The sequence below is a fragment of the Phodopus roborovskii genome, unplaced genomic scaffold (genome assembly GCF_943737965.1).
Source record: "Phodopus roborovskii unplaced genomic scaffold, PHOROB, whole genome shotgun sequence".
NCBI classification, from domain to species: domain Eukaryota; kingdom Metazoa; phylum Chordata; class Mammalia; order Rodentia; family Cricetidae; genus Phodopus; species Phodopus roborovskii.
The window spans coordinates 19,019,851-19,044,324 of record NW_026126409.1 but is presented as its reverse complement, the minus strand read 5'-3'; the positions used below and the strand labels follow the sequence as shown (position 1 = coordinate 19,044,324).

General features: G+C 42.6%; 1 protein-coding gene across 1 annotated transcript; it reads left to right on the top strand.

Moving 5' to 3' along the window:
• The first annotated feature begins 5,839 nt into the window (after positions 1-5,839).
• Gpat4 (glycerol-3-phosphate acyltransferase 4) lies at positions 5,840-21,065 on the top strand. Its single transcript, XM_051182133.1, has 12 exons — positions 5,840-6,114; positions 10,011-10,080; positions 11,604-11,904; positions 12,726-12,800; positions 13,565-13,654; positions 13,794-13,887; positions 14,409-14,524; positions 14,889-14,944; positions 15,427-15,512; positions 19,147-19,275; positions 19,365-19,444; positions 20,097-21,065. Exons 1-12 carry the CDS (start codon positions 5,950-5,952, stop codon positions 20,203-20,205), a joined length of 1,371 nt encoding a protein of 456 aa, XP_051038090.1. The 5' UTR covers positions 5,840-5,949; the 3' UTR covers positions 20,206-21,065.
• Positions 21,066-24,474: the final 3,409 nt, after the last annotated feature.

Genomic DNA, 24,474 nt, shown 5'->3' with positions numbered 1-24,474 from the left:
TGTATATATAGATGTGCTCTCCCTACCTTGCTGCTGTGTGTGTTTTCGAATAGAACCATCAAACATAGCTAAGCAATTGTTCTACCATGATCCACCCCTACACACACACACACACACACACACACACTTTCTCACTCACTCAGATTTGTTTATTTACATATGTCTTTCTCTATATGAGTGTATGCAGACAATAGAAGAAAGGTATCCTCTCACCCTAAACCTGGGTGGGACTCAGTGTTATTTATTTATTTATTTATTTGTTTGTTTATTTATTATTTGCTGGCTTACTTAGCTTGGCTGGAAGCTAGCAATCGCTAATGATCATCTTGTTACCTGCCTCAGACACCAGGCTTATTGTGTGTGTGCTACAATGTGAACTCTGGTCCTCATACTTGTACAGCAAGTTCTTTTCATCACTGAGCAGTCTTTCCAGCTCATCTTTTTTTAAAAAAAGATAGTGTGCTATTGTGTCCTGCTGATGCGGCTTGTTATTTTTTTTTAGATACTTAAAATGCAGCTGTACCTGCTTCCTTTTGCATATGCATTAGTATAGGGTTTTAACTACAGCCCTATGGATATTTAGATAAGGTAATTTTTGGTTACGGAGAAATCCCATATCTGACAATTTCAGTAGCATTCCAGCTCCGTTGAACCAGGTGCCACTAGTATCTCTGTTCTAAGTTATGATAACCAGATATACCTTCGGGTGTGAAATGCTCCCAAGGGCAGTTCTGGTTGAGAACTATGGATACACTTCTGTAAGTGGTATTGCTAAACTTAAGGTACTAACATTTTTATATGACAATTGCTAAATTATTCTCAAAGAGATCATAGCATAACATGTTAACACTTTAACCAATGACATTTGAAGGAATTTTATAATTTTCATCAACACAGTGGTTTGGTACAATTTATCATAGTGCGGTTGGTTGGTTGGTTGGTTGGTGTTTTTGAGACAGTCTTATGTATTCTGAGCTTCCCGAAAACTTACTTTATAGGTAAGAGTAGCCTTGAGCTTAGATCCTGAGTGCTGGAATTATATGCATGGACTACAATAAAGGTGTAAATAACTTTTTTTTTTTTTCGATGTTTAGAAACAGGGTTTCTCTATGTAGTTTTGTAGGCCAGGCTGGCCTTGAACTCACAGAGATGCACCTACTTCTGCCTCCTGAGTGCTGGGATTAAAGACGTTTGCCACCAGTACTTAGTCTTTTTTTTTTTTTTTTAAGTTACCTTTTTTGAGTACTTGCTGGGAATGTAATTTTTATTTTTTTAATTATCTTTTTTTGTGTGTGGATTTTGTGCCCTATGAAATACCTTTACTTTTAAAACTATTTAAAATGTATTGTTTAGAACTCAAAATAATCTTTATTTTCTTTGGGTCCTGTTTTACTTTTATTAATGTTGCAGTGGCAGATACCAATTGTAGGTGAGAAGGGGATGCATTTGTCTTCTAGGTTGTAGTTCATCAGTGAGGGAAACTAAGCAGATAGACTGCTGATTGGCTTGCTCATTTATTCTTAGCTACCTTTCTTATACAATCTTCCCACAGATTTGTGTATGTGAAAGCTGTGTAAAGTTGACACATACAGCTAACTAGGACAGTTCCTTGCAGAGTATGAACTGTTAATTGGTATCTAATGTGTGACAAACACTTACTTGCTTTAAAAAAAAAATCTATCCTTGTTTGGTCTAAACAATTTAAATTTTAATTTTTGAGAGAGAGAGAGTGTGTGTGTGTATGTGTGTGTGTACATGTACATGCACACATGTGAGGGCATGTGTGTGGACATGTAAAGATCAGAGGATAGATAGCATTTGGAGTCAGTTTTCTCCTTCCATCCAGAGATCATATTTGGATCATCAGATTTGCATAGCAAGTGCTTCTGTTTACTCGCCATCCCACCAGCCTTAAACATTTATTTTTGATTAAAGGGCAATTTTATCATCTCTGTAGAGTTATCATGTGACATCTCTTTACATATTCCGACAATTATTGTCACCTGATGAAGATAAGAATTATTTCTTAGAATACTTTTTGAAAATGTTTCTGTGTTTAGGAGTGGCAATAGCCCCTGCCACATACCTGTGACTAGATATGAACTGTCATAGAGGTTTAAAGGAATTTAAATAATTCATTTCCCAACATTTTCTGGGGCTCCTGTCTTTTCCTACTTAGCCATCATGAAAATTTGAAATAGTGACTTTAAGTTTGCTTTTTCACTTGATTCTTGTCTATAGGTTATTTGTTCACTGTTAGCAATATACCCAGCACATATTATTTGTCCAGTGAGTATTTATTGAATTAGTCACTCCAAGGATTGAGGACATTTGGAGACTGCTTAGGATTAAAAAATTTAGCTAGCTTAGCAGTTGGCTCTGTTCTGACTACGGTGAAACTGTCTTCCTTCTTGACACTCAGAACTAGTTGGGTCTTCTGTTTTTCTCCAAAACAGTTGAGTAGTTTTTGGGGGAGGGCTTTTGATGTGATTCTCAGTGTTTAGCAGGAATCTAACTGTGGAAGCTAAGAGAATAAGCAAATACTAATTAATGGCTTCCCTACCACATAGTGTTACTTGAGGCAAAGTGATATCTTCTAAATGAGCAGTTTTCTGATTATTTCAGTTATTTCTGACTTTAATATTTCTACTAATCTTCCAAGGTGTATAGGAGATTATTTTATAACTGCAGTTTATTATTTCCTTGCCTTCTAAGAATTTATGTATTGGTGTTGGCCAGAGAACTTGTCAGACTAGTTTAGTGTTCTCTGGGTTGGGGTGAAAGGGAGAGGTCACCACCTGTCGTGGAAAAAAAGGATGGATGCAAGCCATTTCTGTGAAGGCTCATTGGTCAGTATTTTAGGCTTTTGCAGGCCCTGGTTTCCTTATTTCCATATCTCTTTAAAATTATAGAAGTCATACCAAGCTCTAGAGCCTTATAAAACAAACCATAGTGAGATATCTGTGGTTGGCCAACTTCTGAGCTAGCTGAAGAAATAAGTGTGTTGCCACATATGTTTATTTTAGTGTTTTGGGGACATGAACCCAGAATAACCTTGGGAATTCTCAAGTGATTGTGATGCAAAGAAGAATGTTCAGAACTTTGACATATGGGCCAAATTTGATATGTGACAGTCATGCCAGGCCTGTGGAACGAAAGGTAACCTTGGGCAGTGGGACAGAGGGCTCTTGCTGCATCTTCCCATGGGAATGCTAGCCAAGGGGAACAGAGCCAGGGTAGAGGGTAGACTGGAGGTATGACTCTTGAATTAGACTAGGCCCTGACAAGTGTAAGGAACACAGTGATGCAAATTCCTCTGTCAATTTGAGGATGTGGTTAGAAATCTGGCACGTATAATGGGTTTAGCCAGTTTATAAAAATGAAAAAATAAAACAAACAAAAAAACCACTCATGTACTTGGATTCTGAGAACAGCAAATTCTGATACATGACTCCAGATCTATCCTGTGGTTTTTCTCAATAGGAAATCCTAGAACACCTTGCATAAGTAAGGTACTGATTAGTTCGGGGTAGTTTGAGATGTAGAAAGCCGTAAATGATGTTTAAGAGCATGGAATAAGAGACAATCCCTTATCCTGATGTCTCCTGTAATAATGGGTTATGTGACTCTGGGAAGTTTAGTACTCTCCTAAATTTTATTGTCTTCATTTGTAAATGGTAGGGGTGATGACTCCACCATAGAGTTGTCAGGAGAGTAAATGAGGACAGTGTGGATAATGCTTTCAGATCAGTGTCAAATGGGATACCATTTTCTTTTACATTTGCTTATTTTGTGTGTGTGTGTGTGTGTGTGTGTGTGTGTGTGTGTGTCTACATATGCATATTCCATGGTACATATGTGGAAGCCAGAGGGCAACTTGTGGGAATTAATTGTACCATGTGGGTTCTGGGAACCAAACTCGGGGCCTTAAGCTTGTTGGGAAGGTCCTTTACCCACTAAGCTACTTCACCAGCCCTGCAATAACATGTATTATTAGTTCATACAACACTGATCAAAATTGGTGGTAAGTCAGTATCTATTTGTTCAGTTTCTTGAACTATGTATTAGGGACAAAACTGGGAGGTCATTCCTGGGGTGTAGCTCTGTTATACAGTATTTGCCTAGTATTATCAGAGAATGCCCTGGGTTCTATCCCCTACACCACATGATAAACATTTTTGCTAGAAGGATTTGATAGGTTGCTTCAGAATTCAGGATTTGCATTCGTAACTTATAATTTGGAATGAGCACTATATATTGGATTACTTTTTTTAGACAAGGTTTCTCTTTAGCTTTGGAGCCTGCCCTGGCACTTGATCTATAGACCAGCCTAGCCTCAAACTCACAGAGATCCTCCTGCCTCTGTGTCCTGAGTGCTGGGATTAGAGGTGTGCCAATGTAGTGGACCGAAGGGCCTAAATTTATCACATATCTAAATATGTGATAAATCTCTTGTAAAAGTTTAAATATGTATTTCCCTTTTCTCTACAGTTCTATTATTCTAGGAATTTTGCTGTTACTAAATCATATATAGTAGGATTTTTTAACACAGCAATATTTAACAAAAAGGTAGAATTAGTAGTGTCTAGTCTTAGGAGATAAGTTACCTTAATCCTGATGTTTTATTTTAGTGCACACTGTGCATCCCCAAAGAATGGGGGAGCTCGTTTTTACTCTCAGAACTCTCTTCCAAGTTAATTAAGACTAAGTAAAAAGCAAAGTGAACAGCGTGGCTTGTTAATAATGCCCTCATTTTTGTTGCCTGGTCCTGAGAGGGACAGGAACAAATGATTTCCCTGTGTGAATAGAAATTATATTGGGACGATTACAAAGCTAATCCTACCTGTTATGGGACAAGTCAGAATGCGATTTACATTCCATGCTATACCTTTACAAAATATGTACTATCAGAAAGTTGGTGTTGCCGTTGAAAATAGCATGGAAACCTTTTTTTGTTTTGTTTTTTCCATATGAGTATCTATTTGCCTGCTTCCTTTTGACCTTGATGACTAGAGAAGCTGTCTATTGGTTCACCCTAAAACAGCTCTCTCTTGCCACACATATAGAAGCACATTGACATTTCTCCTTTTGCTTTGTGTGACTGATGGTGTTTCTGTTCCCATCCCCAGCTCTGGCAGCATGTAAACAACCTTTTGCCAAGAACCCAGGTCACCACTGAGAAGGGTGCCTTAAGGGAGAAGACTATCAGAGGACACCAATGCCAGGCGTGTCTGGAATAGTGCTCAGTACAGGCAGCATGAGACATTCTGTGCCAGCCTCTGTTTGTTACTGGCAAAGTCTGGGACTCTCCGGGTAGGAGGGTCCTGGGGCAGCCAGCACCAGGAGCCCCCCACCCCCAAGGGAGATGGGACCAGCTATGAACTCTTTACAGTGAACTCAGTTTTAGCTTATGAAGGAATTTTACTTCTGTATACTGACATTGAGAAGCCTTTGGTGTGAAGTGCCAGCAATTACCCTTGTCTACTGGAGTTATCAAGATTCTTCTGGCACCAAGCTGGACTCTTCTTGGTATTTCTGGCAATACAGACCCTTAGGACAAATTCACCTGCTGAATGCTTTGGGGCAGGAAGAAAGTAAAATCTTGGAAGCAACCCACATAGCCGAAAGCTCTCCTTTGCCACTCACTTGCCTGGAAACTCAGTCAGGACTCGGATGCTGTTCCTGAAGCCTTGTCCTGCCTCATTGACTACAGCTCTCTCTGCGCCAGGGAGACCTGGAATTTCTGGGGTGCCACTGTGGCCCTTTTCTACTACTATTCTGTGCCACAGTTCTGTATTCAGGCAGTTGGATGACATGAACTTTGAGATGGAGTTTGTCACCTGTAAGGGACTGGCTTCCTTTTCAAGACTTGTGCTGTTGGAAGGGACCATCTGAAGATCGTGTTTGTGTATATAAAGGAGGGCACCAGCCTGACCTGCATCCTCCACCATGTTCCTGTTGCTGCCTTTTGATAGCTTGATTGTTAACCTTCTGGGCATCTCCCTGACTGTCCTCTTCACCCTGCTACTTGTTTTCATCATAGTCCCTGCCATTTTTGGAGTCTCCTTTGGTATCCGAAAGCTCTACATGAAAACATTGTTAAAGATCTTTGCGGTAAGTTGTACTGTTGTGATAGTTTTCCTCACAAGGGAGAGAAGGGCATTAGCAGGAAGAGTGGTTCTTACCAGTAGTCCTTTTACCCTCTACATCACAGTGGGGCTTAGACATCGGAAAGTGCTTCATGCAGAACAGGTAGTTGGGCATAAGGCTTCTACTGATGGACTCCTTTTATCTTCTCTCACAGCAGTCTGAGGTTGGTCCTTGCATTTATGCAAAAAGAATGCACAGAAAAGAACATTTCAAGTTTTCAGAAAGATAGAGAATACATCAGAACTTAATGTACTGCCAAACAGAACTGGTTGTATTAAATGGAAGCAAATGTGAAGTAGTATCTCCTAGAAGTTGACCTGTGCTACAAGACTTTAATATGTAGACAGACAGTTGCTATTTTAGTTGCAGATGTTTTCAGTAGTCACCAAATACTCAGGAATTCTTTTCTACAGCTGAAAGTGCATAATTTGAGTAATGTACCAGGATAATATAATGCACTTGTTCATGTGATATCTTATAGGTTTGTTTGGTTTAGTTGGTGGTTCTCTGGCAAGCTTTGTAAGCACTGTGCAGTCTTTAATTTGTTTTCCCACATTCTTTTAGTTCCTTTGAGTTCTGTATTATTCACTGCCCTTGTAAGAACAAAGTGGGGCTTGAGAGGTGGTGCAGGGGTTAAGGGCATGTACTGCTTCTTCTAGAGGACCTAAGTGTGAATCCCAGCACCCACATCTGGTGACTCATAACCACCTGTAACTTCAGCTCCAAGGGAATCCAACACCTCTGGCCTCCTTGGGATCTGCATTTAGTTTAGTGCACAGGCATTTACAGATCTGCACACATAAGCACATAAACCAGCCATTCTAAACACAGTTCAGTGGCATTCTGTATGTCCATGTTATACAGCCACCAACTCTCCTACTGCCACATTTCTGTCACTTCAGAGGAAGCGCTTAAGCCAGGAACAGTCATCCCATAGTAGGGGATAACTAATGCAAAGGTAGTCCAAACTAAAGAAAAAGACCTTTTTTCACTCAGTAGTCTGTCCTTGTTTCCTCTTCCAAGGCCCTGGCTAGTACAAACTTTGTTCTTTGGATTGACCTATTCTAGGTATGTCCTGTGAGTAGAATCCTACATGATTTATCCTTCTTTGTTTGTCATCTTTGACTTAGTATTTTCAGAGCTCATCTGCATGGTAGCCGTTCCTGGTACTTTTGGGTATTAGGTGTAGTTGAATAATAACTCAATAGGTATCTGTGCTATGATTTGCTTATGCATTTGTCTTCGATGAACTGTTTCTACCTTTTGGCTGCTATAAATATTGCTGCTGTGAACCCATGTTAGGAGTACCTGTTTGATGTCATGTTTATTTTGGTTATGTTCGTTTTAGCCTGCAGTGTTGGTGAGCATTTGTGCATGTGGGAGCCTGAGGTTGATGTTACCCATTTTCCTCAGTTGCTCTTCTACCTTAGTTATTGAAGCGGAGTGTCTGTCTAGTCTTTCTAGCCAGTGTGTAGTGGAGATCTAGTCTCTGACATCTGAGACTGAAATTACAGGTGGCCACCATGCCCACCTGGCAGTCAGATGTGTTCTGAGGATTTGGATTCTGGTCCTAATGCTTGCATGGCAAGTGCTTTAAGCACTGAGTCATCTTTCTTACCCCTAGAAATTGCCATTTTAAAAACGTATGTGTACGCACTCATACATGGTAGGCATGCACTCTACCAATGAGCTCAACCCCATGAATTAATCTTAATGGACTCAGAATTGATGCTACTTTTATCAGTGACAGTACTTAGGTACAGGTTAAGATGTTATCAAACTTAGGTTGGTTTTTTGGTTGGTTTTAAGAAATGCCCAGATTTGGGCTACTATAACATTTTGCTGTCACAGACAGATGACCTATAAAAACAAAGTTTCTCTGAGAACAAGGTGCTGGCAGCATTGTCTGGTCAGTGCCTACTTCCTGGTTTGTAGACTTTACTGTGTCCTCAGGATGATGGAGCTTGCTGGGATCCCTTTTATAACCCCATTCCTTTTTTAAAAAAGTTATTTCATTGTTTTATGTGTATATGTAAGTGTATTGTGTGAGTATAGATATAGTGGAAACCAGAAAAGGGTGTCAGATCCCTTGTAATTGAAAGTATATGTGGTTGTGAACTACTTAATTGTAGGTGCTGGGAATCAAAACCCAATCTTCAAGAGCAGTAAGTGATCTTATCAGCTAAACTATCTCTTCAGCTCCTATAACCTTATTCTTGAGGGCATTTCCTTCCTAACCTTATTCACCTCTGAATAAGATCATATTGGAGATTAGGTTTCAGCAGAATTTTAGAGGACAAAGATTTTTGTCTCTGGCATAGAATGACTTATTTTACCTCTTAAAAGATTTTTCATATTTTCCTAAATTGGGATGATATGAATAATTTTAGAATTGGAAGAAAGCTAAAAGATTATCATAATTCTTTGGTTTTACTAACTACACATTTTAATCATCCAGGGAAACATTTAAGTACTTATTTTAGGCTGCGGCTATAGCTTAGGAAAGTGTGTTTTGCATGTACAAAGCATTGGGTTTAATCTCTAGCACAATATAAAACAGGATGTAGTAGTACATCCTTACTCCAGTGCTCAGGATGTAGCCAGAAGTCAGAAATTCGGGGTCATCCTGGGTGCGTTTGAAGCCAGTTTGAAATGCATAAGACCCTAAAAAAAAAAAAGTACTTATTTTGGGTACCAGTATCTCGATCCATTGGTCATGTCATGAGCAATTTTACAAAGCTCTCCAGGTAATTTTGCTGGCTTTGGCTTTTGTAGGGAAGTAGTCTGATTCCCACTTCTTGAATGTGGACATTTTCAGTGATTGGTTTCTCTCTCTCAGTCCCTCCCTCTTTCCTTCCTCCTTCCTCTCCCTTCTCCCCTCTCTCCCTCCCTCCCTCCCTCCCTCCCTCCCTCCCTCTCTCTCTCTCTCTTCTTTCTTTCTTTTTCTTTCTTTTTGTCTTAGAGATTAAACCTAGGCCCTCATGCATGAGGTGAGGCAAGTACTCTACCACTGAGCTACAGACCCTGACTTTAGTGAATTGTTTCTAGGTCAGATGTTCTTTTATACATCAGGAAGGGGTCATCAGTTTATCCCACCAATACATAAATTAAGCATCAAGTTGGAATGTACCTGGTTGACTAGTTTGAGTGTGTTTGGGGGATTCTGACTGGTCATGGGATCAGGTAGAAGACTGCAGACTCAGAGGAAATTCACTAAAGTTACCAAAGAGGAAGAAGAACCCTGAAGTAAAAGAACAGCCTATGATGAGTCAGGATCTTTTAGATTTCATCTCTTAGACTCTTTGTTCCTTTGACATATCACCAGTTGCATCTACTTTTATGTTCTCTGGGTTTACTGGTTTCATCAGGAAATGCACAGATAATTTTGTTCATTTGATCCCCAGAATCCACATGGTGGAAGGAGGAGAACCAACCATCGCCTCACAGGTTGTCCCTGTGACCTCCACATGTCCGTCCACCCCCATACGCACACATACCCTACACAAATATATAAATGCTGTGATGATGGTTATCCTTGCAAGGGTAGGCTGTAGTTAAAGGAGACATGTTTTACTAGCCAGTTTCAAAGTGCCTGGAGGCAGATCCAGGCAATGAGAAAAGCTCCCTGAATGTCTTTGTCATGGCTTTGTGACTTTTTAGTGCTTTACTGCTGGGAACACTGTGTGTTCCTGGTCAGTAAGTTGGAGCCCTGTGGACAGGGTGAGTTCTCTTTGGGAGGTGTGCTGTTTGACTGCTACCTCATGTTAGGTAACTAGAATTATTCACATGCTAAAGAAGTAGGGTGATTGCTGATTAAAAGAATATCACTGTTGCTGTCATTTTATCATTTTCCTCCTCAGTGGGCTACCTTGAGAATGGAGAGAGGAGCCAAGGAGAAGAACCACCAGCTTTACAAGCCCTACACCAACGGTAGGATTGTGTGCCTTAGTATAAAAGAGCCTCTGAAATAATACCCATGTCTTGTAGAGTCTTAGTCCTTACTCTTGCCTGTAACAGAATACCTTAAATTCTTTGTAGAAGAAAGTTTGACCTTCTGGTAAGCAGAAAACTCAGGCAGGTGCTGGGCAGCTAGTTTAGTGAGTAAAATGCTTGCTGTGCATTTACATGGGTTAGTCAGTGACGTACTCCTGTAAAATCCCAGTGCTGGGGGGGGGGGGGGCTAGAGACAGGCAGATTTCCCAGAGCAGATTTCCAGTGGCTAGCCAGTCTAGCATAGAGCTTCAGGTTCACTGTTACCCTGGTAAAAATGTGTGTGGTGGGGAGAGTGATAGGAGAAGATACCTCACATTGACCTCTAGCCTGTGTGTCATACAATACACACACACACACACACACACACACACACACACACACAATCTCTCCCTCTCTATCAATCTCTTTCACACAGAGAGACAGAAGAGAAAACCTGGGTAGAGTGGAATACCACTGATGAAGGTCCCTTGGTCATATTGCAGTATGGCAAATGGTACCAAAGGACTGGAGGGAGGGAAGAATTGGTTCTAGTGGCAAGGAATGGCCCAAGAGTGTAAGGAGGTATCAGGCTTACCTTTTTTTTTTTTTTTTTTTTTTTTTTTAATAAACTGATCTAAAGAGCTGGGCATAATGGCCCATGCCTGTGATTCCAGCATTTGGAAGATAGAAATGGGAGAATCAGGAATTCAAAGGCCTCCTTAGCTGCTTAGTGAGCTCAAGGCCAGCATTGCTACTGAGACCTTATCTCAAATACAAGCAAACAACCAGAAATCTGCCAAAACCCCAACCTGATCTTATGGGAATGAATGTACCCCTGCAGCTCCCACCCACCCACCCAGAGCAAGGCCAATGCTGCTCTCTGCAGAGACAGCAGTCCCATGACCTAATCCCATTAGCTAATCTCTTATTCCAGGTTTGTTTGTTTAAAGACAGGGTCTGTCTATGTAGCCCTGGCTGGCCTCAGACTCACAGATGTGATTGCCTATGCCTCTGAGTGTAGCAATTAAAGGCATTTGCTACCACACCTATAGGATTTTTATCATACAGGTGATTTTTTTTTGTTTTATACAAAGTATATAATGAATTTTAGTCCTTTTGCCCCCTATTTCCCATCTCATCCTTCCTTTCTTTTTCTCACTACTTTCATGCCGTGTGTGTGTGTGTGTGTGTGTGTGTGTGTGTGTGAGTGACTCACTTAGTTTAAATAGTGTTACAAGTATGAGCCTAGGTGGAAGCTTATATATCAGAGTTTGGTACATCCCACCACTTAAAGCCCCAGCACTTCTCATGTTGTATTGAAGGTTATCTCTTTCTGCTCATGAAACTCTGGAGAGCCTATTCAACCCACATCCAAGCTATGACACATATATCCTTTGTACTTTAAAACTCAAGTCTTCATACACAAGTAGCATGCCACTTGACTAAGGATATTGGTGTTTTTTTTTTTTTTTTTTTTGCAGGAATCATTGCAAAAGATCCCACTTCTCTGGAAGAGGAAATTAAAGAAATTCGTCGAAGTGGTAGTAACAAGGCTCTGGATAAGACACCGGAGTTTGAGCTCTCTGATATTTTCTACTTTTGCCGGAAAGGAATGGAGACTATTATGGATGATGAAGTGACAAAGAGATTCTCTGCAGAGGAGTTGGAATCCTGGAACTTGCTGAGCAGAACCAATTACAATTTCCAATATATAAGCCTACGACTTACCATCCTCTGGGGGTTAGGAGTACTGATTCGATATTGCTTCCTTCTGCCACTCAGGTAAGCCTGAGCCTTGGAGGCTAGTATAAGCTTCTCTGCCTGTATGCACAGCTTACCCAAATCCCTTTGCCTTGTTTTCCGTTTATAAAGGACAATGTGGTTTTTTGTTTGTTTGTTTGTTTGTTTGTTTTTCCCCATGACTAGTCCATTTTACCCTGGGGTCTATCCCTTCAAGTCCTTATATCCTTTATATATCTGACAGAAATAATTTCTTTCTTTTTCATGTGTGTGTGTATTATTTTTTCCCCCTTGAGACAGGGTCTCACTGTGTATTTCTGGCTGGCCTGGAACTCACAGAGGTCTACCTGCCTCTGCCTCCTAAGTACTGGGATTAAAGGTGTGCACCAAGCACCATATTAGGAAGTAGTAGGATTTCTTAAAGACCACTTGCTTGTTGGGGAGACTGTACACAGGGCAGAGAACATCATATAATCCTAGCCCCTCTTTCATAGACATAGCCTTTCCTGAAACTTGTCTCTCTGGTACAGAAGTAGTGATGACTTCTGCTTCTTTGTGCTCTTCTCAGTTTGGCATGCCAGATGTTGGTACCTTCCAACTCTATCTCCTTTTTGACAGAGGTTTTACTTCTGCCAGGGTGTTCAACCTAAGCAAGATCAGACAGGTGTTGGGTCTAGGAGCTGCCTAATGCTGAAGAGGGAGTTCCACTGTCTATTTGGAATTGCAGTCATCTCTCAATACAAATGGTTTCTCACATTTCCAGGGGAAGCTCTTATCAGGTCTTACGTGTGTTTTCATGATTCCTGCCTTTGTCTTTACATATTCACTGAATAACTGGTTTACTGTATTTTGTCTTCTTTCAGGATTGCGCTGGCATTCACAGGGATTAGCCTATTGGTAGTGGGCACTACCATGGTTGGATATCTACCAAATGGGAGGTGAGTACAGTGAATGTGTATGTCAGCAGTTTGCTCTGAGCATGGTGACTGACGATGGAGGCAACTACAGCTTTGGATGCCAACCCAATCCTTGAGTCTTCGTGGCAGTGCTGTTTGTAATAAATGGCTTCTGTTTTGTAATTGATATGAGACAGTAGCAGTGTGTACTCACTTCTTCCAATTCAGCCCTCACCATCTTCCCATTTTAGAGTAAAGAAAGGCAGATACCATAAGGGAGTCCAGGCTCAGGTATTAAGATTGTTACAGCATGTTGTTTGTTTCTGCAGGGAGAGTTCTCTATTGCTGGTATACTCCCAATCTTTAAGATGTTTAATTGCATAGTTCTGCTAGCTCCATAAATTGACAAATAACTTAGCGTGTGAGTAGATTTTTTTTTCCCCATTACCCTTCTTTTCTTAAGGAAACTTTACCCCCTTAGGGAAGTTCTGAGCCCCCATAGACATCTGTTTTGCTGAGGCTGGTAAAGAGGTTATGTCTGCTATGGATGGTGAGTTGTGAGACAGGAATCTAAGAAACAAAACTTTGGCTGCCCTATGCTTGGAATATTATTTTTCGACCACTAACAGGTGAATGTCATCATGTCTCTGCATTTCTTTGATTGCATATGTGGATATAAAGATGCATTTGCAGGTTTTACCATGGTGCTAATATTTCTACAAGTTCTTTGTCCACTGTTAAATAGTTGGAGTCAGCAACTTATCCTATTTTTATATACCAGCACCTCAGCTGTCCTGTTGTTGCAGGTTTAAGGAGTTTTTGAGTAAACATGTCCACTTAATGTGCTACCGAATCTGTGTTCGAGCCCTGACAGCCATCATTACCTACCACAACAGGTGAGGGAACTTTATATTAACAAGAAGGCTACTCATTAACATTTGTCTGGAGCTAGTGATGCTTCTGAGGGGGAAAGGTATGTTCCAAACATATTGATTCATGCCATTTTTGTTGCTTTGCTTATATTTTATATTACAGGAAAAACAGACCAAGAAATGGTGGTATCTGTGTGGCTAATCATACATCTCCCATTGATGTGATCATCTTGGCCAGTGATGGCTACTATGCCATGGTACGAAGCCTCTTTCTGTGGTTTTCTGATTGGAACTAGACCTGTAGGTCCTCCAAAGGAAACTTCCTTGATTAAGGGTTCAGACTTGTGAAGAAGTTTTTTGTGTGCAGGTCCCAACTTAAAAGGGTCATCCTAAGACTGGATAGATGCTCTGAGCAGGTCCCAACTTAAGAGGGTCATCCTAAAGACTGGATAGAAGATGCTCTGAGTAGAGTGAGAGCATGGCTGGGCCTGTCCCTAGACTAAGGAGACTAAGGAGATTACCAGAAAAGGGAGTCTTGGGAAAGCGAGGTGAGAGGGCCATTGCATAAGCTACTCGGCTTTATGTGTTTAACTGGAGTGGCCTCTGGTATTGATGGCTTAGGGGAATTCAGAAACAAAGAAGTCTCAACAATGGTTTCTTGATCATGAGAAACTTTAAATTATGAAATATTAACAGGGAGAGGCTGGGAGTCCTCCCCAAAGTGTAAGGATTTGTGTAAGGATGACTTCACTAATTATTCCTCTCTGTCTAAAATTAGGTGGGGCAGGTACACGGGGGCCTTATGGGTGTGATTCAAAGAGCCATGGTGAAAGCATGCCCACATGTCTGGTTTGAGCGTTCTGAAGTGAAAGATCGCCACCTGGTGGCCAAGAGGTAAATGGGCAAAATGCTATTTAGTTGGTCTGGTTAGAAAATAAAATATGTTCAGGGAAGTTGTCCCTTTATACTGATTCTATACAGTTGTTGTAATAAAGTTTTAGGACATCTAAGAAGGATGTAAATGGACCCAATATTATTTACCAAGTTATTTATATTTTCATTATATCCATTCCAATAAACAAATTAGGAACTGTGATTCTTGTTTGTTTTGGGTATTGCTGGGTGGTAGTACTGAGTGGAGCATTGTATATGCTGGGCAAATAGTCCATTACTGAGATATACAGACTAGAAGCCAAAAAATGTTATTGCTATATGTAGCCTATAAGATCATTGACTTTTCTATTTCTGTATCCTAAAGACTGACTGAGCATGTACAAGATAAAAGTAAGCTGCCCATCCTCATCTTTCCAGAAGGTACAAAGTGATGGGAGTGGGAGACCAGGCCCTGAGCCCTGGGTAACTCTGGGGAGGGAGACCAGGCCCTGAGCCCTGGGTGACTCTGGAGAGGGGGACCAGACCCTGAGCCCTGGGTGACTCTGGAGAGGGGGACCAGACCGTGAGCCCTGGGTAACTCTGGGGAGGGAGACCAGACTCTGAGCCCTGGGTAACACTGGGGCCTTTTAGCATCCCTTTCTGTGATACTGCTGACAGGTAGCTTTTCAGTCTCAGGCAGAGTACTCCCTCAGTCTGCTTGGCATCCCTGCTCCATACGTAAGGCTGGGACAGTGGCCTGAGAAAGGGGAAAAGGAATGAGGGCTGCATTTGTCTGGCTTCCTTAGTGTTCATTCATGAGTTGAACGATGATTGACTTAGGTTGTTTGAGGATTATTTTTGTGCTGAAGAAACACTGGGTAGAAGTCCAGAAAGGAAGGGTTTTTTTCTTATCTGTGTTTCAGGAACCTGCATCAATAACACATCAGTGATGATGTTCAAAAAAGGAAGCTTTGAAATTGGAGCCACTGTTTACCCTGTTGCTATCAAGGTACAAGACCCCTGAGGCCAGCTTGGATGCACAAGTGGGGGAGGGAATTGGTGAACTATTTGGGCTGCTCCTCTCTCTGTACCAGCACTGCCAGATCATGTGGGCAAAGCAGTAGAAGAGGATGCTGGCTGGATGTGGGAGAAGCAGAGCTGCCAGGTTCTGCAGTCACAAAGTCCTTAAGCCCTGTGATTGTGTCCTCACAGTTTTGTTCTTCAGTGACTTTGTTGAAATACAGGGCACTCAGATTGCACAGCTGACTTGCTTCCAGTGCAGTGGAGGGATTGTAAGCTGGACGGGTGCAGTGGGTAGAGAGGAGAGAATGGATGGGTCCTTGTCACACTGTAGCTAAGCACTGCACTGCACTGTGTTTCACTGTCCGTATTCCAGTGATGATGAACTGGATCCTGGGAGCTTCTTCACTCTTGTTCCTATCCAGGACTCCCTGGAAATGTGGGGTGGTTCAGCCAGTCAGCTTCCCTGTATTCCTCAATCCTCTCACCCTCCTTATAGCCTAGTGCAGATGTGTGTTGTTTCTAAAAAACAAACCTAGACCTCAAATATTCCCCAAATAGTTTGTTTTCAGTAGTGTCAGTGTTCTTAGGCTGACATTTAGAACAGGGCTAGGAGTTGTGAACAACTCAGTTTAGCCCCTGCCTTTTTGGGATCTGTTTGCAGAGTGTTATAAAAATGTGTCCCACTTGGTTTTTAGCTTGCTGGCCCAACTCCTGAGTAGGTGGACAACACCTTCTTCTATTAGCTAAGCAGAAAATTGGGCCCGCTAATAACTGAATTTTGGCTGTAGGCTCACTGATAGACAGGCCTGGTTGGCCTAAATAGTCTTTCACAAGGTCTGTTATGAGAGAGTGGAGTCTACATCCCACCTGTATTTGTCAGGGTTTTCTAGGGGAAAATAACTGATTGAATGAATGTGTATACGTGCATGTGTGTGATTTATTAGATTAGGTTTCATGCTGTGGTCCAACTAGTTCAGCAATGGCTGTCTCCCAGGAGAAAGTCCAAGAATACAATAGTTAGTTGTTCAGTCCATACAGCTAATGTCTTAGTTGGTCTTCAGTATATGCCAGAATCCTAAAGAAGTGGGCTCTAATGTCGGTGAAGGAATGGACTTGTCACTGAAAGTGATGGCAAGCAGGCAGGGAGCAAGCTTCCTTCTTCAGTCTTATATAGGCTGCCACGAGAAGTGTGGCCCAGAGTAAAGGCGGATCTTCCCACCACAAAAGATCCAGATTAAAGGTCAAATGGTCAGTTAAGAAAAAAATCCCTCACAGATATACCTAGCCCCTTAGGTTTTAGTTAATTTCAGGTATAGCCAAGTCAACAACCAAGAACAGCCATCACACCACCATTGTCATCCTGCAGTGTAGCATAGTGGTGTGTGTGTGTGTGTGTGTGTGTGTGTGTGTGTGTGTGTGTGTGTGTGTGTGTGTGTGAGAGAGAGAGAGAGAGAGAGAAAGACTATCAACTATGTCTTTTTTTTTTTTTTTTTTTTTTTCCTTCACTGTGTTAGCATGTGTAGCATCATCTGAGGGGTTGTTAAAAAGATTGGCAGGCCTCATGCTAAATACTAAATGTCATTTTATCAAGGCCCTGGGTGATATTTCTGTTGCTAATCAGGGGATCACATTGGTAGGTCCTCTGAAGTTCTGTTGGAATCTGGACGTGGGTAACCTCAACAGTGATGACAGTGCTTTTATTACATTTCTACAATCACGAGTCACTGGCTCTGAGAATGTTGTTTGCCTTGCTTTGCTGTGGTGTCTGCCTGGCATGGAAAGAGAATCAGCCCTAAACAGAGGGTTCATCTCTTACTCCTAACACAGCTTCTGCTCATGTGCTTAAAACAAGAGTCAGTTTTATGTTTTAAAACAGGCTCTCCTTGTGTTACCTAGGCTCAAAATTATCCTTTTACCTCAGTTTTCCAAGTAGCTGGGATGACAGATATACTCTAGTATGTGTAGTTAGCTGTGCTGTCTTTGTAACTATATACCGTGGGTTTGTTTTAAATTTTTAGTCTCCCTTAATGGTTTTAAAAAAATTCATTGTTGCTGTTTTTAACAAAGTAATTTTAATTTTATGTGCATTGGTGCTTTGCTTGCATGTATATCTGTGTGGTGATATGGGATCTCCTGGAACTGGAGTTAACAGATGGTTGTGAGCTGCCATGTTGGTGCTGGGGAAGAGAGTAGCCTTGAAGCCATCTCTCTAGCCCCTGCTATTGCTATTTTTAAATTTTATGTATATGGGTGTTTTGTCTGCATGTATTTGTGCATAACTTATGCACATGGTACCTGAGGAAGCCAGAAGAGAATATCAGAATGCATGGAACCAGAGTTACAGATGACTGTAAGCTGACATGTAGATGCTGACCCAGAACCTCTGGAAGAGCAGCCAGTGCTCTTAACTGCTGAGCCATCTCTCCAGTTCCTCTTAGTGGTTATTAAGGTGTTAAGTTTCTTAATTTCTGTTAAGTCTCTGTTTTTATAGTAAGGACTTAATCTCAACATAGTTGCTCAGTTCTTATTCTGACATCATAAACTTAGTGTGGGAAGTTGGACAGTTGAAGCCCCATCCACTAACACATGAATCTCCTTGACAGTACTCTGTATGCATCCTTCTGCCAGGGAAGGCAATAGTGGTGGCACCTTGGACCTGTGGGATAGCGCTTGAAACTCTTCTTTTATTTATGCATTCTCTGTGCAGACTCTTTGCTTTGTGATTCTGCAGTCAATGCACTGCCTTTCTGTCTCTTCAAACATTTGGGAGCAACCACCCATGCTCTGCACAGGCAGCCTTCTCAAGAACTCAGCTCTTCCTGTTACTTCTCACCAGGCTTTCCTACCCCTGAGATTACTGTGGCCTAATAGCTCAATACCTACAATCATATTTTCTCACAGAACACCTTGGAATTAGCCTTTCTCTGCATTAAAGTTGTTGACAAACCTAATACACCTGCCTTGTTGAGACCTCATGAGATTATCCTGTATGGATCTATTTGCTAATGGATCCTGGTGATATAATTAGCAGAGTTTTCTGCCTGAACAGAAATTCTCTTTGTTAGAATCGTAAATATGTAAATTGTTTTTGGAACACTTAAGTTTTAATATAGTATATTGCATGCTTTCTTAAGTGTTTCTTGGTCTGGAGCATCAAAAATTCTCCTTTGAATGTCCCATTAAAAAGTCGGGGATGTATGAAGATGACTTCATTTAGATAAACTTTACACACATAAGTAGATGCTTTGAGAGGAAAGGATGCGTGAAGCAAACACAGTGGACTGTTCCTAATTATTGAATCTAGGAAATGAGTGTTGATAGTGTGTTATTCTGCATTCTGTTTCTGGATTGTATGAAACCTGTATGCTTGCTTGTGAGTGCAAGGTGAGGCTATCTGAGGCAGGAACTATTTGGTGTGATGGTTAGGGAAAGACCTCCCTGATGGCCTGGTTGAACCTGGAGGGCTGGAAGTCAGACTCACGTGCCTTTAGAGCCATTTCAGCAGTGTTTTCTTGGGCCTGGAATACCTCTAACATAGATCCCTGCCCCTGTGGACCCTTCACAAGCACGGTCACAGGTGCATATGTATTCCTAATATCCAGTCTGCTCTCCTTTTGCAGTATGACCCTCAGTTTGGTGATGCCTTCTGGAACAGCAGCAAGTATGGGATGGTGACATACTTACTGAGAATGATGACCAGTTGGGCTATTGTCTGCAGTGTTTGGTACCTGCCTCCTATGACCAGAGAGGTAGGTGTCTCCAGTCCTCCAGTGCAAGTCTTGGCTTGCTTTGGTATTCAGGAGTCTGACAGACTGTTTTCATTCATTCTTTGTTACAGAAAGATGAAGATGCTGTGCAGTTTGCTAACCGGGTGAAGTCTGCCATTGCCCGGCAGGGAGGATTGGTAGACCTTCTGTGGTGAGTAGAACCCGCCCAGAGAATATGCACCTCTGAGGCAAAGGACTTCCTCCCTGGCTCAAAGAATGAAACCTGCTGGCCCTAGAGAAGGAATGGCCACACTCAATTCCCCTAGTTCTAACCTATAATGTCAGTGCTGTGTTGTCCTCCGGAACATGGAGTTGTGGCCCTTTGCCCAGTCTGTTGGGGCTTCCAGACAGACTACCTGTTATGCCTCTAGGTGGAGATGACCTACCTGACTTCGTTTGGAAACTTTCAGAGAGGGAAGAATGTAGAATTTCAAAGTAGACATTTCCTTTACTGCATTCTCTTGCCTGTGTCCTAGAACGGGAGGTTATACTCTGTCTGTACAATTTATAGGTCTCTTGCAACCACTTATTTGTGCTATTTGTATGTGATGTGAACGCAACCAAAGAGAATACACAAACAAGTAGTCATAGCTGTGTCCCATTGAAACTTGTTTACAAGAACAGGTGTGAGGTGGGGTGTGAATTAACCTCTAGCATCTACAGTCGTTAAACTTGTTGAACAGGAGCTTGCTCCATGTTTCCTGCCTATTTTCCTGAGATTTGAACCATACAATGCATCTTTGTGGTGCTGCAGAGCTGGCCACTGGCCTTCTCTGCTGCTATATTTGCCTTTGTCTTTTTAGGGATGGTGGATTGAAGAGAGAAAAGGTGAAAGACACATTCAAGGAGGAGCAGCAGAAATTGTATAGCAAGATGATTGTTGGTAACCATGAGGACCGGAGCCGGTCCTGAGCCTCATGTCTGGCACTGGTTGGAGCCACCACCTCTAAATCCTGACAAGTGAGTCAGCTGGAGTTGTTGCTGCCACAACCTCTACCACCATCCCTACCGCCCACTGCTGCATCCTTCCAGACTCTGGCCCTCAGGCTGTTCTGGACTCCGGGACCCTTGAGCTTCTTCAGAGCCCCATGGGCTGCCTGCTGTACTCTAAGCAGAGTGCTGCTGCCTGGGCTCCCCAGGACAAAACATGCCCCTTGTTCCTTTACAGTAAGCCTCTAAGAGGAATGCCATTAAAGCAGCTGTGTCATGTGCTAGCTGGTGGGAAGGCAGGCCCCATTCTTGCCCTGAGAGAGTGTTGGGCGTTGCTGTGTAGGGTCATCCACATGCTGGGAAAGTCAGAAGGGCCATTGCTGAGGAAGGTGCCTAAACAACCTCCAGCCTGGAGCTTTTAGGTGAGACAAAAAGAAAACCGTCTATGGGAGTGTTTGTTTCATTCAGCAGATGGAGTCATACGTTCTGTGTTCCTGCTTCAAAGATCACCAGAGGAGATAGGAAGAAGCCAGTAGGCCCCTGGCCAGTTAGCTAGCCTCCAGGCTGAGCCTGAGTCCCCCACATGACTTATCTGTTTACTATGTCTTGGTTTCCCTAACTGTTACATGGAATTGCAAAGGGTGATGATAACCTACCTCACAGGGTTGTTGTGGGGGTTCCAGTGCTAGTATATGTGAAGGAAATGGATGCTGGTCTCACAGGGACGGCTCCATAGAATGTGGCAGGACAAAGGTCAGAGGTCACAGCTACTGCCCAGAATTTTAACTTGTTTTGTGAGTAAATAAAACTGGATGGAAATGAATTTAGGGACTTTGCCTTCACTCCCCGAGAAATGGTTTTTTTTTTTTTTTTTTTTTTTTTTTTTTTGCCGGTCAACAACTGTGGTAACTTGAAAATGACCCTGGGCAGCAGGGTCTGACTTAACTCTGGAATGAGGGTGGTATTGCTGAGGGGGTAAGCTTTCATAATAAGTATTTCCACATTGTTTCTAGCTTTCTCCCCATATTAGAGCCATGAAAAACAAACTGTTGATGAGCTTGCGGAGAGGCCCTGCTCTGGATTTGAGGGTGTGGGAAACAGCAAGTGTTAGTATGAAAAGGGAGCAAAAGTGCTGGGGAGAACTGATTGATGAGTTAGGCAGGAGGCAGGGGCACACTGCATACACTCATGGCTGGAGGAGAAATGGCAGGCCGCAAGCCTCCCAGCAGCCACTAACGGCAGACCCAATATCAGCTGCTCAGTTACTTCTGAGGTCCACCAACCCTCCACCCACATGCCATTGTTCATAGTGACACAGTCGCCGCACTTTTCATAATGTTGCAGATACTCCATTTCCAAGTCTGGGATTTGAGGCCATTCTGGGAGTGCAGCCTGGCTCCCAGGGCTATGAACTGGTGTCACCCCTACATTCCTGTCACCTCATAGCCCCCCATTTCCTCCTGCCTGCTCTGTTCCCAGTGGAAAACACTTTTCAAATAAAAACACCTTTCTATGACTGTGAGAACAGCCTCTTGAGGACTATAGTACAAATGGTCAAAAATAAAAAGTGGGTTTCGGCTTATGTAGAATGTAGTGTTTCAGTGCCATCCTTTAAAGTTTCTGCTTATGGTTTATTGCTTTCACAATTTGTGTAGGGAGGTTATTTTGTTGTTGTTTTAAAGATTTTATTATTTATATAGGGTTCTGCCTGCATGTATCCCTGCAGGCCAGAAGAGGGCACCAGATCCCATTACAGATGGTTGTGAGCCATCATGTGGTTGCTGGGAATTGAACTCAGGACCTCTGAAGAGCAGCCAGTGCTCTTAACCTCTGAACTGTCTCTCCAGCCCAGCATAGGGAGTTTTTAATCTTGTTTTCACTTGGCTCTTACCCCACTGACACAGCAGGGAACCATGAGAAGTTTGTGTGTCTTTCCTTTCCACAGCACTAGGTCCAGGCATTCAGGCTAGTCTGCCGTTTACCATCGGTAACTGAGTCCTGCAGGTTCCCAGCTATCTGCAAGACAGAGATTTGATGTGGGGTTGGTTGCAGCGACAGCCCAAATAATGGAGACCTTCAGTCCCACTTGTCAACCTGCTGCTCCCTTCCTGTATTGTCTTTATTTGTCCATTTTCTCACTTAAATTTGGTGACTTCTGAGGCCTTAAACACCTGAAGTTTCAGCAGGTGTATGTGTGTGCCTATGTGTCTGTGTGTGGGTGGGTGGGTACATTTGTGTAGTAGTAGAGTATGTGAAGGCCAGAGGACAGCCTGAGCTGTCCAGTCTTCAGTGGGGCCTCACCTTGTTTTTGAGACAGGGTCTCTCCTTGGCCTAGATGGATTGGCCAGTGAGTCCTGTCCACTTCTCCAGCACTGAGATTAAAAGTAGAAGCTACCTTCCTCTTTTTTTAAAAAAAAATATTGGTTCTAGGAACTCATACTCAGGTCTTCATGCTTGCAATGCAAGTGCTTTATTGACTGAGCTCTTTATTTCAGATGTGAGCTTTGAGTCCTAAAATTGTATGGGTTTTGAAACATCCATTTTGAGCTTTTGGCTCCTACTGCAAACCCAGCTTGGGAAGCTAAGCACTATGCCTGGCTCAGACATGCTGGGTAGTTGGGATTGTGGATTGCCGACAATTTTCACTCAGATGTGACTTTTTATCAGCTAAAGAGTTTTCTAATGAGGCTAGTAAAATTCCACCGAGAACAGGATGGGTGCTCAGTAGAAGGGTGTCACCCTGGCCATGAGCATAGCTTGATGGGAGCCGTTTTGTATCAGCACCACTCCCTGTTGGTACCCTTAAGAAATGAAAGAAACCTTGATGTGTGAGAGACAGTGGGCCAGGACAGCAGCAAGAGGCATTTAGATCTAGAAAGGCTTGTCAGTGGGGGTACTAACCAATTGCCTTGTGAAAATCTGTGGCTTCCTTCTAGAATTTACCAAATTCCCACTCTCTGGGCTGGTGTTCGCTGCTGGACCCTGATGTTTGAAAGATACTACCATGTTGCTGCAGGTGGTTCCGCCCACTGCCCATCTTAGTTGCCAGACTCAGTTTCCCCAGGTACACCTTCCTGTGTGGCCTGGGATATCCCAACTCCTGCACACAGACTCTTGGACAGGCTAAGAGATGACCATCTAGCCATCCATCTTCCATCGCACTCACTCCCCTCTCCCCTAGTCAATATGTCTCTCTCCGATGGGAAAGTTAATAAATTTTGCTCTAGATTAAAAGTATTGATTATTTCATTTGTAAACAATAAATAAAAAGGAGGAACTTTTCACTGCACCAGGGCTAGCGTCTGGTGTATTTTGCTGGTGAAATTTTGCTCGCTGTTGGGGGGGTGGGCTTCTCATATGCATTCCGTCCGGCCAGCAGCATTGATTTCCTATTAGTCTCCCAGCACCACCCAGTAACACATCATTTCAGTACCTGCTATTAATGGTCTTTTGATAAATAATCACTTGTAAGTCAATAAATTTTTATTAAACACTGTAGCTCTTTGATTTATTAAAATCCGACCATGTTTGTCTGGGAGAAAAGGGATGCTGAATTGAAGTGGAGATTTTCATATATCTTCCTGACGCGGAGCAGTCACTGCACACTCCAGAGAAAAACAATTGCATTTTAACAGAAACAAAACAGCAGAGTTTGGAACTTGGGCCCAGGGAAACTTTATCTCAGTCAGTGTCGAGCTTACTCTGCTGGGAGCAATAGCAGGCCAGCAGAGTCAGGAACTTGTGTTGGCTTCTGAGCAGTGCAGTCAGTCCCCCGCTTGACTGCATCTGGTTGGCACTGAGGGACCTGGGTAGGTCCCTGGGGTACATACTAAGCAACCTTTCCCAGGGTCAAGTGGACCCTGGATCAAACACCTGTTGGAGCAGATACTTAAAATGGACTGGAGACAAATTATAGGACCTTTTAGCTGTCAGGCTATATTGCCAAAGCCTCATCCAGATCAGGGAATGCCTAGAGACGATGGATGTTGATCACAGAGGTGAGTCAACAGCTACAGATTGAAAAGTCTTTTGTGGGCTTTTTGTTGACACAAATGTTTGCTGTATAGTGTGAAGTGTTTGACACCTTAAGGTGCTGTAGATCAGTTGCTCTGTGGAGCTGCTCAGCCAGTGTTCATACCCAGGGGGATGTTAGGGAAAGGAAAACCAGGCTGGATGGTCACTGTTAGGACAGCTGTGACTTGGAGAGGTGGCTAAGTGCTTAGCTTGCTGTCCAAGGATCTGTTAGATTCC

Excerpts from the sequence above, each read along its gene's own strand:
- Gpat4 (XM_051182133.1), top strand. The coding sequence starts at position 5,950 with ATGTTCCTGTTGCTGCCTTTTGATAGCTTGATTGTTAACCTTCTGGGC. Across the intron at positions 12,801-13,564 it reads GGATATCTACCAAATGGGAG|GTTTAAGGAGTTTTTGAGTA; the intron begins GTGAGTACAGTG and ends CTGTTGTTGCAG. Across the intron at positions 14,525-14,888 it reads CGCCACCTGGTGGCCAAGAG|ACTGACTGAGCATGTACAAG; the intron begins GTAAATGGGCAA and ends TGTATCCTAAAG.